The sequence below is a fragment of the Mus musculus genome, chromosome 9 (assembly GCF_000001635.26).
Source record: "Mus musculus strain C57BL/6J chromosome 9, GRCm38.p6 C57BL/6J".
NCBI classification, from domain to species: domain Eukaryota; kingdom Metazoa; phylum Chordata; class Mammalia; order Rodentia; family Muridae; genus Mus; species Mus musculus.
The window spans coordinates 63,409,837-63,428,136 of record NC_000075.6 but is presented as its reverse complement, the minus strand read 5'-3'; the positions used below and the strand labels follow the sequence as shown (position 1 = coordinate 63,428,136).

General features: G+C 38.6%; 1 protein-coding gene and 1 long non-coding RNA gene across 11 annotated transcripts in view; one reads left to right on the top strand and one right to left on the bottom strand.

Annotated features, from left to right (window-relative positions):
- The window catches only part of Iqch (IQ motif containing H), a 181,106-nt gene extending 174,390 nt beyond the window's left edge, over positions 1-6,716 (top strand). For 2 of the 8 annotated variants that reach the window (XM_006511555.4, XM_006511554.4), the window contains exons 20-21: positions 2,671-2,779; positions 6,168-6,714. In XM_006511555.4, the coding sequence (XP_006511618.1) occupies positions 2,671-2,779; positions 6,168-6,302 (244 nt within the window). In that variant the 3' untranslated portion in view covers positions 6,303-6,714. Of the gene's footprint in view, positions 1-2,542; positions 2,780-6,167 lie in introns of those variants that run through there. The other 6 variants (NM_030068.2, NM_001311098.1, XR_003948058.1 and 3 more) reach the window with 5 other exon arrangements.
- Gm16759 overlaps positions 1-18,300 on the bottom strand; it is a 134,688-nt gene that overhangs the window by 105,868 nt on the left and 10,520 nt on the right. The window lies entirely within an intron of this gene.

The following is an 18,300-nucleotide window of genomic DNA, read 5'->3' as shown; positions in this document are numbered from 1 at the left end:
AGTTCAGGAACATACAAGAACTAAAAATCAGAATACAGAGATATGCACTCTCACTGTCCACCAGCTGGCATGAACGATGAATTACAAAGGGCAAGGTGCCCTCAGGCTACAACCAAATAAGCCCTCATGCACACAGGACAAGATGGCAGGCCAAACCCAGACCTAGGATTCAGGTGGATAGAAACAGGTCATCTGAGGCAACCAGCTCACATCATTAGGAAAATTTCAACCACAAAGAGTAAACAGACAATCTGAAAAGCATAAGGGGGGAGGGGGTCTTGAGCTGCATCCCAGCTTCAGCTGCAGAAATGATCCTATCAGTGTACTTCCTAGAAAGTCACTGCTACTCACACATTCTACTGAAAAGACACCATTGGCACAGACTTCAGATTCTCTGCCTTTTCTGCTATGTTGTATGCCCCTTCATTTTCTCATCCCTTACTACAATCAGGAGCTAGAGAATGTTAGAGCAGAATGGAACTTGGTAATTGTTATAGGTCAGAAACAGGCTTAGAGAAGAGATGTGACTTGCCTGGGTCCCAAAGCAGATCTCTATCTATCCAGTGATCCTCACCATATATCTTGTTCACTAAAGTTATAGTAAGTGGCATCTTTGCAGATAGAACTTAGTTATGTTATTGTTATTGGACTTTCGTGCATTAAGATACTTAATTGTTTGTAAGAATTGCTGATTTACTTTTTCTGAATATTAGACACAATTGAAGATGTCCTTGAATTCTCACTTGTGTCTACCTAAATGAAGGGGTAGACTGACAGCTACACAAAAGGAATTGCACTAAGCTGTGAATACAGACAGTTAAGGATAGGGTATTCAGAAGGAAGTGTCCAGATGATGGTCTCCTTTTATACAATTATACAGAAAAAAAGATAATCCTTAATTTTCTCCAGGACCTTAATAAAGGCTTTTTAGGAGATGGCTGGGCTTTGTTTGGCATTACTGAAATCATGTCATGCCAGGTATAGAGCACAAGTCAGCCACCCTTTTAGGAAAAATGGGAGACACTTCAAGAGGAGACAGCTCTACAGAGCAGACATGTGGTTTGGCTTTTCTGAAAAAACTTCACCACAACTCCATTTATTCTAAGATAGTATCTGGAAGATACAGATAAAGGAGAAATTCCAAGGAAGGGGAATATGGAGAAAATTCTCAAAATTTGAAAGAAGGCATTTAACTATTTTAGACAAAATATCATACATTCACACACATACCTACAATTTTTTAAATGGATCTCATGTATACATGAAAACTGCTAAGAAGCTTAGTGAAGACATACATTCTTAGCTGCCCAACCCCAGATCTTGGCTTGAAATCTGTTGCCCTAAGAACCCAGGGTCTTACACTAATTCTGGTAAGAGAATACAAATAACTTTTAAAAATTACTCAGTCTGGAGTTGATTTTGATATGATTTATTTCTTTGTTTGTAGAACCCACTATGTAACATGACCAGGCCAGCCTGGAACTCAGAGATCTGTCTGTCTCTGCCTCCCAGTGTCAAGATTAAAGGCATGTGAAACTACTCCAGGCTTATTTGACTTCTTATAAGAAATGTATTTTCTAATGATTGTTCATAGAAGGGGTAGGCCTGTCCATGTATTTGGGAAATGTAACTCAAAAAGCTCAGAATCACTGTTTTAGTTCAAGTCATTCATTGGTAGAAAAAGGAGATGAAGACCCAGAGTTAAGTAGCTTCCACAAAGTTAGCCGGTGGCAAGACAGAACAAACAAACAGCAAAAACAAAAACATCTGAACTCCAGTTTTAGGAACCTGAGGCTTTGGTTTTAGGGCTTGTTTTCAGTGATGACGATAGATGTAGTCTCCTCCAATATCTTCATTTTTGCAGTTGACCTAAGGTTCATCTCCTTTAAGTGTTATCTCCCTTAGGAAGTAACACTAAAAATTAATCCACTCATGCCAGGCATTGTGGTGCATGCCTTTAATCCCTGGCCATGGCAGGCAGATCTCTGTGAGTTCTAGTGCAGCCAGGGCTATATAATGAGACTCTATATAATAATAATAATAATAATAATAATAACAACAACAACAACAACAACAACAACAACCCATACACTTAACCAGTTTTGTTTTCCCTTTGATAAGGTCTAAAAAATAGCTAGAAAGCTCTCTGAATTTTTTCACATTAAAGCACACAATAATCTACTTGTTTGACATGTTCTCTGGCCTTGGTATAAATGGTATAGAATAACAGCAGCTGTTCATGAATGGGAACATGTGTCTTTGAACATGAGCTACTCACAAGTAGCAGAAATTACTTGTTCACATGAAATAGAAAATAAAACTCAAACATGCTTCCAGAAACCAGAGATGCTAAATGTACAACATTTAGCAATGATTCTTTTCAAAATCAGCACTGCTGTCCTAACTTAGTAGTAGCCTTTTACTAGAAATGACTGAACCTATTGCCATATTCTGCTAAGTTGATTAATAAAAAATATTTATTACACAAATCCTTTCTGTTGACAAGTTAAAATGGAGTCTCATCTTTCATATCTCCCTGAAGATTGCCACCTTGTGAGATTGAAAATACTCATTAAATTCCATCACCAGCCACACAAATGAGAGGGCGATTGTTTTTAAGCATGTGAGGAGAATCGCTGGTAAACTCATTTGTTTGGATATCATTAACAGAACAATCGGTGTGGATCTCCAGGGGGTCCTCATGACCTTTGCTCGCAATCTCTTCATCATCCATCAAGAAATATCAGCACCTGATATGCAAGGCGAGACCAATTTTAAGGTGAGGTGTTAATTAACTAACGATCCTGGTTAATTTCTATACAAGGGCTGAAAATACCTCATGCTGTATTGTAAACAAGTGCTAAACCATCTCTTTTTTCCTTATAAGCAGTACATATTTTACAATGAGCAGGGTCAATTTTGTAAGGTTCCAACTGAACCCGTTAGTTAAATTTAATAGTTTGAAACTTTTTCTTTGAAATATAGTAGACTTGCTTTGACTCACTGCCATTTTGAAAGCCAGGCTCATGAGACAACAGGGCTCTCTGATGTTGGAGGTGAAACTAAAACGTCACAATGGAACCAAAATCTAGACTGTAACTAATTTATGATGTACTTACTTGTACTTCACATAATGCATGTCTGGTTAGTGATTCCAGGGGAGCCTAGCTTCTAAAACCAGACTCTCAGACCCAAGAATAGTGTGTGTTAACGAGAAGCAGAACAAAACTCCTAACATCTATGTGGGATATCCACCCACCCCATTTCTCCACAGTGAGGTGGTCCTTCACCATTAACCCTTTTAAGTCTCCATGTGGCCTCTAAAGATCCAAAATCTCCCAAGTTCTAGAATGCAGGAGACAACTGCTGAAAAGAGCTGATGGCCTGTCCTGATACAACTCCCAGCCTAGGCCTCTGCCTTGTTTAAATGAATCACATATATCTAAGGACTCAAATGGGAAATCATACGTTGTTTTTCTCTTAAATAGAAATCTCAAGTAAAACTTCATTGTTTTTTTTTTACTTAAGTTAGCATTTAGCCCCTTTAATTATAATGTGTCACTCTTCAAAATGATTTAAGACCTAAGACACTGATCACTGGTTTTTGTACACCATGACTGAGAAGATTGACATGAATTAATTAATTAATAATTTATTTTTTCTAAAATGAACAAATTAGAGCAAACTGGTGCTTCTGAACTTTCACACTGCAAAGTGCAAGGACAAGCCCACCCTTTCTAACTACTGACTACCAGTATCTCTCTTTTTTTTTTTTTTTTTTTTGAAACCAAGTAATAGTCAAAGTCAATTTGAACTTAAGAGTCGCTAATTTTGCAAAGTCATTTGTGTTTCTTTACCAGTGTCTACACTAGACTTTCATATTCCTGAGACAACAGATTCCTGGGCTCTACCCAAATTAACAAAACCAGAATCTTTGGGTTGGGGCAGTGGGGTCTACAAATGTGTCTCCCTATGCAAGGCCCAGTGTTTCACCAATGCTCAGTTACCAAGTGATCTGCGATGGTTTGATTCAGTTTGAGTGTATGTCCCAGTGGCTCATGTGGTAGAAGCTTGGTCTCTAGTTGCCCATTATGAGAGGTGGTATGAACTAGTAGGGAATTCATTGGGGAATCCTGTTTAGAAGACATAGATGCAGTTCCCAAAGAATGCTATTTAGTCCTTGCAAAAGCATAAGATTGGCCTCTCCCCACTTTCCGGGCTTCCTGACTCACTAGGAGATCTGTTCCTTTTGCGTGAGTTCCCATGGTGCCATCTGCTCTGATGCAGCTAAGGGGGTAAAAGGCTATATTGATAAAGGTATCCAATCTTGGACTTTCAGCCCCCAAAGTTGGCTCCAAAGCTAAGTAAACTACATATGTATGTATGCATAATAGGATGAAATGGGAATAACAGAAATAAACCCATACTTTATGATCAATTAATTTCTAAGAGTATAAAGTGATTCAGTGGAAGAAAAATAGTCTTACTAATATAAGGTACTGGAACAAACAAAACCTACAAATAATAATGTTGGACTTCTCTTAGATACCCTTTCCAAAAATTACTTAAGTTGGGTCAACAACCAAAATTTAAGAGTTAAAACCATCAAATGCTTAGAAGGAAACACATGTGTACAACTTTATGACTTTGTATTAGCCATGGCTTATTAGTTGTCATGCTTAAAGCAGAAGTGGCTAAAGTAAAAACAAATTATTTGGATTTATCAAAGAAAACGTAGAATATGGCAAAACATTTGCAAAGTATATATTTGAGAAGCTTGTAGAATTGAGAGTATTTAGAAATACTCTTATAAGACAATAATAGAAAGGCTTATGCAAGCAAAGAACTAGAATAGATATGTCTTCAAAGTGTGTGTGTGTGTGTAGCCAATGTATGAATAAATGTTAAAATCATAAGTCATTAATGAAATGTAAATCAAAGCCATGGCAACATACAATACCTAGCTAAAATGGCTATAATCAAAGAGAAAAGAAATAACAAACATTTGTAAGAATTTTGGAAAAATGGGTGGGGACTGGAACCTTCACATGTTGTTGTAAAAGAGTTTGGTAATTCCTTAATAAAGTAAATATAAAATTAGCATATGATATAATAATTCTATTCTTATCCAAGAATATATATTCATATAAAAATGTGTACATTAAGGTTCATTAAAGCATGATTCATAATAACTAAAAATGTAAACAACCCAAATGTACGTCAAGTGAGAAAATAGTGAATTCCATTTTATTATATGGAAAATAGTCATATAATAGACTATTGTGGAATATTGTTCAACCTTTTTATAAAGGAATGAATGAAGTGCTGACAGTATGTACTACAACATGGATGAATGTTGAAGATATTGTGCTAAGTGAAAGAAACCAGTCACAGAAAGATAAGTACTACAACATGGATGAATGTTGAAGATATTGTGCTAAGTGAAAGAAACCAGTCACAGAAAGATAAGTCCTATATGATTCCATTATATGAAGTGAGCAAAGCAAGCCAATCCATAGACAGGAGATGAGTTAGTAGCTGCCAGGAGCTTGGAAAAAGGGACGAAAGGGAGAAGATGCTAACAGGCACAGGGTTCCTATTTGGGGTGCTAAAGATGCTATGGAATACACAGTATTCATACCTACTGAATTCTATATTACAAAGGAATGTCTCATATTATGTAGACAATTCCTTAACACACATAAAGGAAAATGGGAAGGTGTCAGTTTTGTTCCCAGAAAACAATGAAAGTAAATTCTTTCAGCCTACTAGCCCCCCTTTTAAAGTGTTCTATCCAGTACTTCTCAAATTATCTACTGAAAATCTGTTTGTTTTCTAACCTATGATGGATTAATACTTTTTATTAGGTATACCAAATTGATTAGAAAAATGGAGTTAAAAAAAAGTGTGTAAAATACAAACCTAATGATTTCATCATTAGACTCATAAAATTCTAGTACATAAACATTTGAATTCTAGCTCAATTTTTAAACTTACAAGTCTAACAACCAGTGATGTATGGATGGGATGGGTGCCAATGTGTGGAACTCATTTTGAGTAGAATTGATCTAAACTGCACTGAACTCTGAAAAGGGATAAATGTTTGAGGGGTGGATGCTTTAAGAAGTCTTTAAAGTAATAAATATTGTTTTTACTGTTGTCCACAGACTACCATTGATGATATTGAAACCATTTTAGGAGTAACAGAAGAAAATAAAATGATATTTGTAAGAGAAAAACAGAGCAAAGAGGAGGAAGATAACCTTTATGAACCTGTTGAAATACACTCAGAAATAGTCTGACTTTGGATACCTGTCTAGAGCAAGAAAGAATGTTTGCTTTGCAATTAGTATAAAAGTGGGGAAGTTAGTTTGCTTTGTTTGCCAAGAGATAAATCAGAACAAATTGTAATGTAATCTTTAAAATCTTGTTTATTATGCAACGTTATTTTACTCATTAAATTTAAACCTACCGGTGTTTTCGGTGTGAATGCTAAGAACCCCTTCCTCCTCCCAAAGTAACCACGGGGGGGGGGGGGAAGTCCACTACTGCATCCGCTTCTCTGTAAATTTGTAACTGTATGAGTCACTCTTGCTTTCTTGCGTTTTACAAGTTTTCTCCTGCTTCCAAAAGCCACTTAGCTTCTGCATTTAAAACACCGAATAAACCAGGATGACCACTATTTGTCAAAGCACAGTGTCCTCTTTTCCCAAAATAAATGACATCAGTTTTAAGTGACTATCATCCATTCTACAGTGTACCCAGCCCTATTACTTGTTCTCACTGTCACACAGTAGGAAAAGCCAATGTGGAGTTAACTGTGGCATCAGAGTGTGTCTAGGTGGCAGTATCTGCTCTGAGTTTAAGACTATGTAATTGGAGCCCTTCGCTGGAATGAGAATTCCTGTTGCTAGTTTTCTGCATGATACAACAGTAGGATTTTTACAACTGAAGTCAACGGTACCTTTTAAAGGGCAAATAGCTAAGTTAAGCTGTGCTGCCACTCTCAGCCTGTGCTTCATAACTGTCTAAAAACATTTCTCCATCTGCCAACTTTACTGAAGGATAAAATAGGCAAGGTACAACACCAAAATCACATACAGTTTTAAAGAACAATCTTTATGTCTATAACACACATTATTTAGGAAATGAGGTGTTTTGGGGGTGTTTTGTTTTGTTTGGCCTGTGGAATTTCAATCATTTTAAAACTGCTTCCGCCACAGGCTAAGAGTTTTTGTGATAAAATTAACATTTCTCTGTGTGTCTGCTTTTGTTTAGCCATTGTAGGAAATACATTAATTAGCCAGGTTTTTGTCTGTGCTAGGTACAGTGATGACCTCTTTTTCTTGCCAGATCTCTCTAATCCATACGAGAAGCCTATTGTCCAAACACTTGACGAATAGGAAGTGCTACATGCCCGATAGAGTCACTCTTCTATCGAAGCCAGAGCAACATAAGGTCCAGGAGACTCATTAGTTCACTGGCACAGTCATGTCCTGAGAGTAAATGAAACCCTCTGTCTCCTTATGGCTCTCATCTGCTCTGGACTTTAAAAGAAAACTGTCTCCGTTTTGTTCAGCACAGCAGTGGATCATTCACATGGCCAAAGCCCTCCTCACAAAACCATTAAAGCCATAGGGAAGTTCCGAGTGTGGACTGTGATTAGCACTGCTGAGCCTGGAGCTGCTGGCAACAGTGTAGGAGCTCACTCTCCTGTAGGTTTTTTAACCACATGATTGGTTTCTCAAACAATACCACTTGCCTTCTTTGCATATATCCTCATTTTGCAACACAAAACACTTAATTCTAAACTCAGGCCTTTTCAGACTCAGGCCCACCCTACAGTGATAGGAAGAAGGCACTCTGACTAAACAGCTACAACTTCAAAATGAAAGGCAAAAATATCTGTAAACTAAAACAATCATGTCAAGTAATTAAGTAGAAGACAGAGAAGCAGATTAAATTGGTAAAATGCTTTAATTACAGAACATTTGCAAAGAAGCATAGTCCATTATCTTTCAGTACATATATGTTACAAAGATATTGTAGAGCTAGCAAACTAAATTCAATTTGAACATGTGCTAATGTGTGTGTGGTGTCCAAAAGTATCCCCAAACATTGTCAAGTGGGGGTGAACTGCTGAATTTTTACTGGCCTGTGTCAGTAAAAGTAAAATGTGTCGTTTTTCTGCTAAACAGTAGAGCTGATTCTGTATGAGATATGCTATTAGCTATTCTAGCTAACGCTAAAGATCTGCACTAGCAAAGTGTATACACCACTTAGGAGAGCATTATTGGCGAGTGTCTTCTTTAATGTACTGCCCATCTCATACCAGTAGGTCAGACAACCATGCAGTCCACTGGCATGGTCCTCCTGCCCATCAGCTACTTATACTTGCCACCTACTGAGCATTTAGTAGGGCTAGATACAAGCTGGACTAGAAGCTCTGTAATTCTACTGCATCTTCCCAGCAAATCCGTACAGACACTTATTACTACTGCCCTCATCTTACATATGGGAGAAAAAAACCCACAAGATTTAGTAAGATTATTATTTCACCCCATGCTTTAGTGAAGTGAAAATAAATTTGAGATTTGCTCCTCTTGGCCATGAATTTTAGCATTTTGTATAAAGTAGAAAGTTTCATTTCACCTGCTGCATAGTACACAATAGGTTTGCTTTCCTTTATAGCAAATTCTACTGTGTTTCCTAAACTATAGGAAAACAAGTTAACTTATGCGCATCTCTTGATAATAAAATCAACTTGCTAAAGCAGTCCTCGGAGGACTGAAGCAAGGGCCTGGGGGGGGGGGGCATTGTGGCCCAGATACATTATAGCCATGTATAACATTTTCAAGTGATAAATATACATTTTTTAATTTATGTATTTACTTATTTTGAGATAGGATTTCACTATGTAGCCCTTGTTGGCCCAGAACTCACTATATAGACCAGGCTGGCTTCAAACTCACTGAGATCTGTTTCTCAGATCCCAAGTGCTAGGAGTAAAGGCATGTACTACCATGCCAAACAAACTTTATTTTTAAATAAAATCACTTTATTCTAATTATCTCACAAACAAAAACATTATACAGCTACATTAAGGAAACCACTTAAGTACCTGCCCAGTACCCGACTCTACATCTCGTGAATTTCTTTACAGTGAGAATGGTTATTCTGAAGCAATGGGGTTTTGTGGTGGTTTGAGTAAGAATGGCCTCAAACGCAGACACTATTGCATTCGCCAGAAAGATTTTGCTGACAGGACCCTGATATAGCTGTCTCTTGTGAGGCTATGCCAGTGCCTGACTAATACAGAAGTGGATGCTCATAGTCCTCTACTGGATGGAACACAGGGCCCCTAATGAAGGAAGTAGAGAAAGTACCCAAGGAGCTAAGGGGGTCTGAAACCCTATAGGAGGATCAACAATATGAACTAACCAGTACCCCCCAGAGCTGTGTCTCTAGTTGCATATGCAGCAAAGGATGGCCTAATCAGCCATCAATGGGAGGAGAGGCCCTTGATCTTGCAAAGATCGTATGCCCCAGTACAGGGGAATACCAGGGTCAGGAAGCAGGAGTGGGTGGGTTGGGGAGCAGGGCGTGGGGAGGGTATAGGGGACTTTCAGGATAGCATTTGAAATGTAAAAAAAATATCTTTTTTTTTTTTTAATTTTTTTTTAAAAAGAATGGCCTCCACAGGCTCGTGGAGTTGAATGCTTGGGCACCCAGGATTGGCACTAGTTGGAAGGATTAGGAAATGTGGCCTTGTTGGAGGAAGTGTGTCACTAGGGGAGGGCTTTAAGGTTTCAAAAGCCTATGAGAAGCCCAGGGTCTGTCTGTCTGTCTCTGTCTCTGTCTCTCTCTCTCTGCCTATGGATCAGGATATAGTCCTCAGATACTGCTCTAGCATCTGCCTACATGCCACCATGTTTCCTGACATGATGATAATGGACTAAACTGCTAAAACTGTAAGCCAGATCCAACTAAATGCTTTCTTCAAAAAGAGTTGCATGGTCACATTGTCTCTTCACAGCAATAGAACACTGACCAGGGGCTGGTGAGATGGCTCAGCAGGTAAGAGCACCCGACTGTTCTTCCGAAGGTCCAGAGTTCAAATCCCAGCAACCACATGGTGGCTCACAACCATCCGTAATGAGATCTGACTCCCCCTTCTGGAGTGTCTGAAGACAGCTACAGTGTACTTACATATAATAATAAATAAATAATAAATAAATCTTTAAAAAAAAAAAAAAAAAAAAAAGAACACTGACCAGGACAATTATCATCCCCCCAACCTCACATCCCCCTCCCTTTGCAAAGCATTAAGTTTGTCTCTCTGATGGCTATTCTAGTATATTTGTAACTTTTTTTGTATGACACTTACAATAAATATTAATATAACAGAAAATATATTTGTGAATTGGCAGCATCCTAAGACATCACAATTATGTGACCAAATAAATAAGGGAGAAAGAAAATGGTGTCAACAGAGGTCTCCTGAGGTGTGAGATCTGTAAGACTTTGGTAGGGAAATGACACTAGGAAAGGGTTGGAGTTTGGAAATAGGGAAGTCACAATGTGAAGACTTAAGAACTGAGTATGAGGTCTAGAAGTAGAAGGGACTTCTGACAAGATGGTAAGTGACTAAGGAAAGGGGTCATTTCATCTGTGCCATCCTAAGAACTATAAACATCCTGTTTTTCAAGTGTGAAAATATACTTCCTATCATGAGTAATGTATTAGTGAGCATCTGATAGCTTTAATAATTAATAACCATTTGTTTTCATCTGGCACCTTTCTTCTAAAGAGCTCAAAGCTCTTTGCATTTGTTATCTCATTAATTCTCCACATTGTCCCTGTGGGGAAAGTAATAAGTATCTTAACATTTAAATGTTTATCTTTCAAAATTTCTCAAGCATACATTAATTATATTTCCAAAAGTATAAATGTTCATTAGTTTTATTTTACTGTTCTTCTAGCTTTAATGTGCAGAGCTCATTTGTTCAATTCCTCAAATGCACTAATCATAGTCTTATTTGGAAACTCTAAGTTGGCGAGATCATGTGGTGGTGGAAGCAAGAGAGAGAGGGAGCATTTGCTTGTCCTGTTTTCCCTTCCAAGTGCTAACCAGGCTAGGCCCTGCTCATCTCCCAGATTAGACAAGACTGGGATGCTCAGGAGGGGATGGCCAGAGCCTGCCTTTGCTTTTCTTACTAGAAAACATTTGGTTGAATCCACTGCAGGTGCAAACAGAGTGTGCCGAGGATCCTTTCCCCTTCATTATATGGTATTAGTGTGCTGACAGCTTAGTCTTCAGGTGGAACAATTTTTTAAAATATTTTTTATTACATATTTTCCTCAATTACCTTTCCAATGCTATCCCAAAATTCCCCCATACCCCCCCCCACTTCCCTACCCACCCATTCCCATTTTTTTGGCCCTGGCGTTCCCCTGTACTGGGGCATATACAGTTTGCGTGTCCAATGGGCCTCTCTTTCCAGTGATGGCCGACTAGGCCATCTTTTGATACATATGCAGCTAGAGTCAAGAGCTCCGGGGTACTGGATAGTTCATGTTGTTCCACCTATAGGGTTGCAGATCCCTTTAGCTCCTTGGGTACTTTCTCTAGCTCAGGTGGAACAGTTTTGAGAGCTGGAAGATCAGACTCTGATGAAAGATAGTTAGGTCACAGGGCATCACCCTTGGATGAAGTTAATGCAGTCCTCCAAGAAAGGGGTTAATTTTTCACAAAAGCCTGCTATAAAACAAGGGTACCATACATGCTTGACTTCTGTAGACAGCTGTTTGTTTCCCTTTCCCTTCCTGTCATACAACCAAGGGGCCCCTAGTAAGATGCTGGCATTATGTCGTTTGGACTTTGTAGCCAGTAGCTGAGGAACAAATAAACATCTCATTGCTATAAAGAACCTATCATCGGGTATTTTGTTATAGCAGCACAGAATGTACCGAGACACTATTCCTTCTACAGTACATGCCTCAAAATAGTCAGCACTGTATCTAAGAGCCTGAGGTAAAGTGCACTATTTTTATATCACTTTTTGAAACCTGCTGTATTTTCTTGGCGCTACATCCCAAAGAAACACAGACTTAATAAGGGTCAGGAAGCTTGTGTTATAGCTCTCCCTCTCTTTAGTCTACTCATACCTTCCACAATATTCCATCTAGATAAATGGCAGATGCTAATACCTGCTCCTTAGGGAAGCCACAGAGATTAAATAGGCAATGTTGGGAGAGTATTTCAAAGATGAAACATTCTGCATAAATGTTTAAGCATTATTATTACACTGCTACTTCAAATGAAAGTTCTAACTTTGAAATGTGATTATACACTTTCTAGGGGGGAAAAAACCTTCATAACTACATATACAGGTTTATTTTTCTCTCTAACAATCTAACTCATGGTTGTGAAACTTTATTGCACTTGATGGAGGGCCTTGGCTTTTATTAGTTTTAAACTGCTGGTTTCTGGGGTATTTATGTAAATGAGGGGAAGACACCAAAACAGTAAATAACAAGCACGTCCCTGCTGTTTACAAATCTGTTGGTAAAAACGACCTAAATAGAGCACAGGAAAATACAGCTTTAGTACTAATGTTTTAAATAGGTTTGGGAGGTTTTGTTTTAGTTTTTCACTTTCTGTGTTTGCATTGGGAAGGCACTCGTGTATGCATACAAATGTGAAGGCCAGAGGTCAACCCTGGGTGTCATTGTTCAGGTACTGTCTATCTTTCCTTTTAAGTTAGATTGTCTCACTGGCCTGGAATTCCCCAGGTAGGCTAGGCTACATACTTGGCCAGTAGGCCTCTGGTAACCACCTGTCTCAGCTTTCCCAGCACTGGATTACAAGGCTAACCACTGTGACTGGCTTTTTAAAAACAAAACAAATGAAAACAACAACAACAACAACAACTCCATGGGTCTGGGCCTTCACGCCTTCACGGTAAGCACTTTGCTGACTGAGTCATCTTCCCAACCACTGGCTTTATATTTTGTTTTTGAATAATGGATTTTCTCAAAAACATTTCTTTGCCACTCTGTAAATTTTGCTTCATGTCTGCAGTTATCACTATGTATACATACATGTGTTCTGTGTGGGTGCCACCATACATTCATATATACATGCATACATACATACAAGAAAAGAAGGGAGGAAAGGATGAAACAACAAACTCCAATAATTTGCAACAGTAGTGAAAAACATGAATGGTATAAATGTTCAACAAGTCTTTTTATGGATTATTTCCATTTATGAGAAATATGAAACCCATAAGACCTCTATGTAACTATTAGAAACCATATGTTACTATGCCTACCACATAATTTAGCCATTGTACTTGTAGGTATTTACCCAACAGAAAAAGAAAACCCATGCTAATAGAAGTACTTGCAATAAAAGTCTATTAGAACTTCCAAATAAAAACTGGAAAGAACCCATTGCCCATGAAGAAAAAAACCACTGAATGATATGACACAATGGGACACTATTCAGCAATGAGAAAGAATGATATGCTGATAAACGCGATGGCATACAAGAATCTCTATTCCCATAGAATGAACAACTGCAGACAGAAAGAGTGTACATATTTAACATTCTAGAAATCAGAAATTGCAGGAAATGCTTGCCTGGGGGTGGACTAGGGCAAGGGGAAGTGGGAGGGTAATAAAGGGACAATAGTCACTGGTTGAAATGTAAATGGGTTTTTGGATAAATGCATACTTTGAAACATTGAACTATACTCTGTAAATAGTCTTAAAGATAAATAAGACCACATACTGGTTAAAGTGGATACGGGTATATTTAATCAGGACTGTACTAGTTACAGCAATGGGGTAAGAGTCCAATGTCAACTGTGATCAATTTTGATTGTTAAAGAGGTAACTGGGCATTATGAAAAGAAAATGAAATCGAAAGCAGAAAGCTGCTTAGTAGAGTAAGAGATGAAAAATAACAAGAAGAAAGGAGCTGTTTCGTGTGAAGCTCACTTAGGAATGCAAGCTCCTTGCTTCCCACAGAGGAGGATGTTAGGAGCTCTAGCTTCATGTATTTACCTAAATAAAAAGGAAATTCTTTTAGCAAACTTGAGCTTTCTCCAGCAACTGTAAGGAGCGCTAGGAATACCTAGAACAGGGCTTCCTAAGCTCTTTCCACTACTAACACCTTTTCACCCAAAGAACTTTTACATAGCTCTGGGCATACAGGTATATAAAATATGCCTGTCAATTAAAAAAATTACTGATAAGTCAACAACTTATGCTAAATTTATATGCATATAATTTTGCCATTTATTAAAGATGAAAGAAAATTTCCCCACTAATGAGATAGACAAATTTTCTTATTTTTACATAAAGAATTGAATCAGCTTAACATTTGGTACTGCAAAGCATACATCTTCAATAATTTTTAAAGTAGGCAAATACTTTTATGTCAATTTTTTTTTATAAATTTGTAGTACTGAATGGCATAAGTGTATTTAGGACATTTCAGAGATTGTTGGAAATTCTGTCCTAATGCCAAGCCAAATTTATTGAATGATTTTTATGAAATTTAAGTAAGCAATTCAAACATGTTTTACTTCAAACTATTTTTAAACCAAATACTTGTAACACAATTTAATGTAAAGATATTAATTTGGTGCTTACATTTGATAGATGACAGTATGACATTAAAAGTCTTTGTTTTCAGTAATTAAACTCTTACGTTTCTGCAAGAACAGAAAACTCTGCACACATAGTAAAAATACTTCAGCTTATAACATACAATCGTCTTGAATCTGAGCAGGGATGATCCAGGCTGGATTAACTGGCACATCATAGCTTGACAGTGTCTTGTGCTCAGAACCAAAGTGGAGTGAGGCTGTGAGATGCAATGAGCAAGCACTGCCAGAAACCCAGGCCAGTCCGTGCTTGATTCTGAATTAAGGTTTAGGTTTGCTACCGCCATATTCCATTATGCAACTTCATTTGGGGTCACAACTCAAAGTTTAAGAAGCTGGACTCTACAGGATGAAGCCTTGAGCTTTACAGATAATGTCAGTGCTTGAGACCTCATAAGCCAGTGTTGAAGCTATAGGAACACCACTGAAATGGTGGAACAATGCCTACTTCTTAACGATGGGATCATGGTTTGTTTGTTTGGTTGTTTTTTCCTGTTGCACAATGAACCTGTGTGACATTAATGGAAAAAAACGAAACAATCTAATTGTATGGGAAAGGTTTACACAGAAATGCATACAAACATATAAAAGGTGTACTATCTCAAGTGATAATGAGCTATGGGTGACAGCCTGAAAACCTTATCACCACCACCCAGCTCCAAGCGGCTAAGGATGCTACCAGAGAGTAATGCCAAGTTCCTCAGCACTATGGAAACTGTTTTAATTCTAAGCGTACCATTCTTCCTCCCTTCTAGAATTCATTCCACACCATGACTTTTGTGTTATACCTGCCCAAATAGAGACTGCATTAACAGGAAAATGGTCCCACTCCCCACGCCCTAAGGATTTTGAAGGACACAATAATGTTGATCTGGTGTTCACAAATTGTAAGTAGTATGGAATATATACGGCATCTGCTTTAGATTTGTTATGTCTTAGTGTGGTTTTGGTCCCATCTATTTATTAACAAACAGTGCTTTCTCCTCTCTAGCCATGAGTTTCCTAGTTCATAAAGTAGGAAACGTAGCTGGTGTTTGCTTCCTTCCAGCTCGAGAATTTGATGGTCCTATGCTTCCATCATCAAAGCATTAGAAAGACATACTTTTACATGCCACAGAAAAAGGTGGGTTTTTCTCTTTCTGGCATTGTTCTTTCATTTATTAGAAGCAATGGATAAAGATATTTTGAGCTTATTTTTGTAATTGTATAGCTTCTTAATCTTTCTCATCTATTACCCAATGGGCTGTGATTATCAAATAGTTAAATTTGTATTGGCTTTGAAATACCTCGTTAAAATGCACACATTTTTTCTGATGGAAGTCTCTCTCTCTCTCTCTCTCTCTCTCTCTCTCTCTCTCTCTCTCTGTGTGTGTGTGTGTGTGTGTGTGTGTGTGTGTGTGTGTGTGTGTGTGTGTGTAAGCCAAAGGCTAACATTGGGTATTGTTCCTTAGCTGCACTCCCCATTTTTTCCTTGAGACAAGGTCTCTCACTGGCCTGGAACTCATCACTGGTTAGTCAGTGAGCAGCCTAGGGACTGTCCTGTCTCTGCCCCTCCAGTACTGGATTACAAGTGTGTTCTACCACCACCACCACCCCCAACCCCTTTGTATACTTTTAAACATGGGTTCTGGGGGCCAAACTCGGGTCTTCATGTTAGCAAGAAAGGCCCTTTATCAATGGGACTATCTCCTCAACCATAGAAGGTATTCTTTACACTAAAGCAAAATACATCTTTCGACAAGAAGCTAAACATGATAGTTGATAATGTCTTTATTTGGGCGAGATTCAGTTTGTAGACTCAACTTTTAGTTATTGTTAATCAACAAAAGTAATGGAAACATTTTATTTTTAAAGAATTTTTGCCCGAACTGACATAAATGTACACTCTAAATGTACCACATTTTCTGTATCCATTCCTCTGTTGAGGGGCATCTGGGTTCTTTCCAGCTTCTGGCTATTATAAATAAGGCTGCTATGAACATAGTGGAGTATGTGTCCTTCTTACTGGTTGGAACGTCTGGGTATATGCCCAGGAGAGGTATTTCGGGGTCCTCTGGTAGTACTATGTCCAATTTTCTGAGGAACCACCAGACTGATTTCCAGAGTGGTTGTACAAGCTTGCAATCCCACCAACAATGGAGGAGTGTTCCTCTTTCTCCACATTCTCTCCAGCATCTGCTGTCACCTGAATTTTTGATCTTAGCCATTCTGACTGGTGTGAGGTGGAATCTCAGGGTTGTTTTGATTTGCATTTCCCTGATGATTAAGGATGTTGAACATTTTTTCAGGTGCTTCTCAGCCATTCGGTATTCCTCAGGTGAGAATTCTTTGTTTAGCTCTGAGCCCCATTTTTTAATGGGGTTATTTGATTTCCTGGAGTCCTCTTTCTTGAGTTCTTTATATATATTGGATATTAGTCCCCTATCTGATTTAGGATTGGTAAAGATCCTTTCCTAATCTGTTGGTGGCCTTTTTGTCTTATTGACGGTGTCTTTTGCCTTGCAGAAGCTTTGTAATTTTATGAGGTCCCATTTGTCGATTCTCGATCTTACAGCACAAGCCACTGCTGTTCTATTCAGGAATTTTCCCCCTGTACCCATATCTTTGAGGCTTTTCCCTACTTTCTCCTCTATAAGTCTCAGTGTCTCTGGTTTTATGTGGAGTTCCTTAATCCACTTAGATTTGACCTTAGTACAAGGAGATAGGAATGGATCAATTCGCATTCTTCTACATGATAACCACCAGTTGTGCCAGCACCATTTGTTGAAAATGCTTTTTTCCACTGGATGCTTTTTGCTCCCTTGTCAAAGATTAAGTGACCATAGGTTTGTGGGTTCATTTCTGGGTCTTCAATTCTATTCCATTGGTCTACTTGTCTATCGCTATACCAGTACCATGCAGTTTTTATCACAATTGCTCTCTAGTACAGCTTTAGGTCAGACATGGTGATTCCTAGGCAAACAGATGGACCTGGAGGGCATCATCCTGAGTGAGGTAACCCAATCACAAAAGAACTCACACAATATGTACTCACTGATAAGTGGATATTAGCCCACAAACTTAGAATACCCAAGATATAAGATACAATTTGCTAAATAACTGAAGCTCAAGAAGAACGAAGACCAAAGTGTGGACACTTTGTCCCTTCTTAAAATTGGGAACAAAGCACCCATGGAAGGAGTTACAGAGACAAAGTTTGGAGCTGAGACAAAAGGATGGACCATCTAGAGACTACCATATCCGGGGATCCAACCCATAATCAGCTTCCAACCGCTGACACCATTGCATACACTAACAAGATTTTGTTAAAAGGACCCAGATATAGCTGTCTCTTGTGAGACTATGCCGGGGCCTAGCAAACACAGAAGTGGATGCTCACAGTCAGCTATTGGATGGATCACAGGGCCCCCAATGGAGGAGCTAGAGAAAGTAACCAAGGAGCTAAAGGGATCTGCAACTCTATAGGTGGAACAACAATATGAACTAACCAGTAACCCCTGGAGCTCATGTCTCTAGCTGCATATGTATCAGAAGATGGCCTAGTCGGCCATCAGTGGAAAGAGAGGCTCACTCATTGGTCGTGCAAACTTAATATGCCTCAGTACAGGGCAACGCCAGGGCC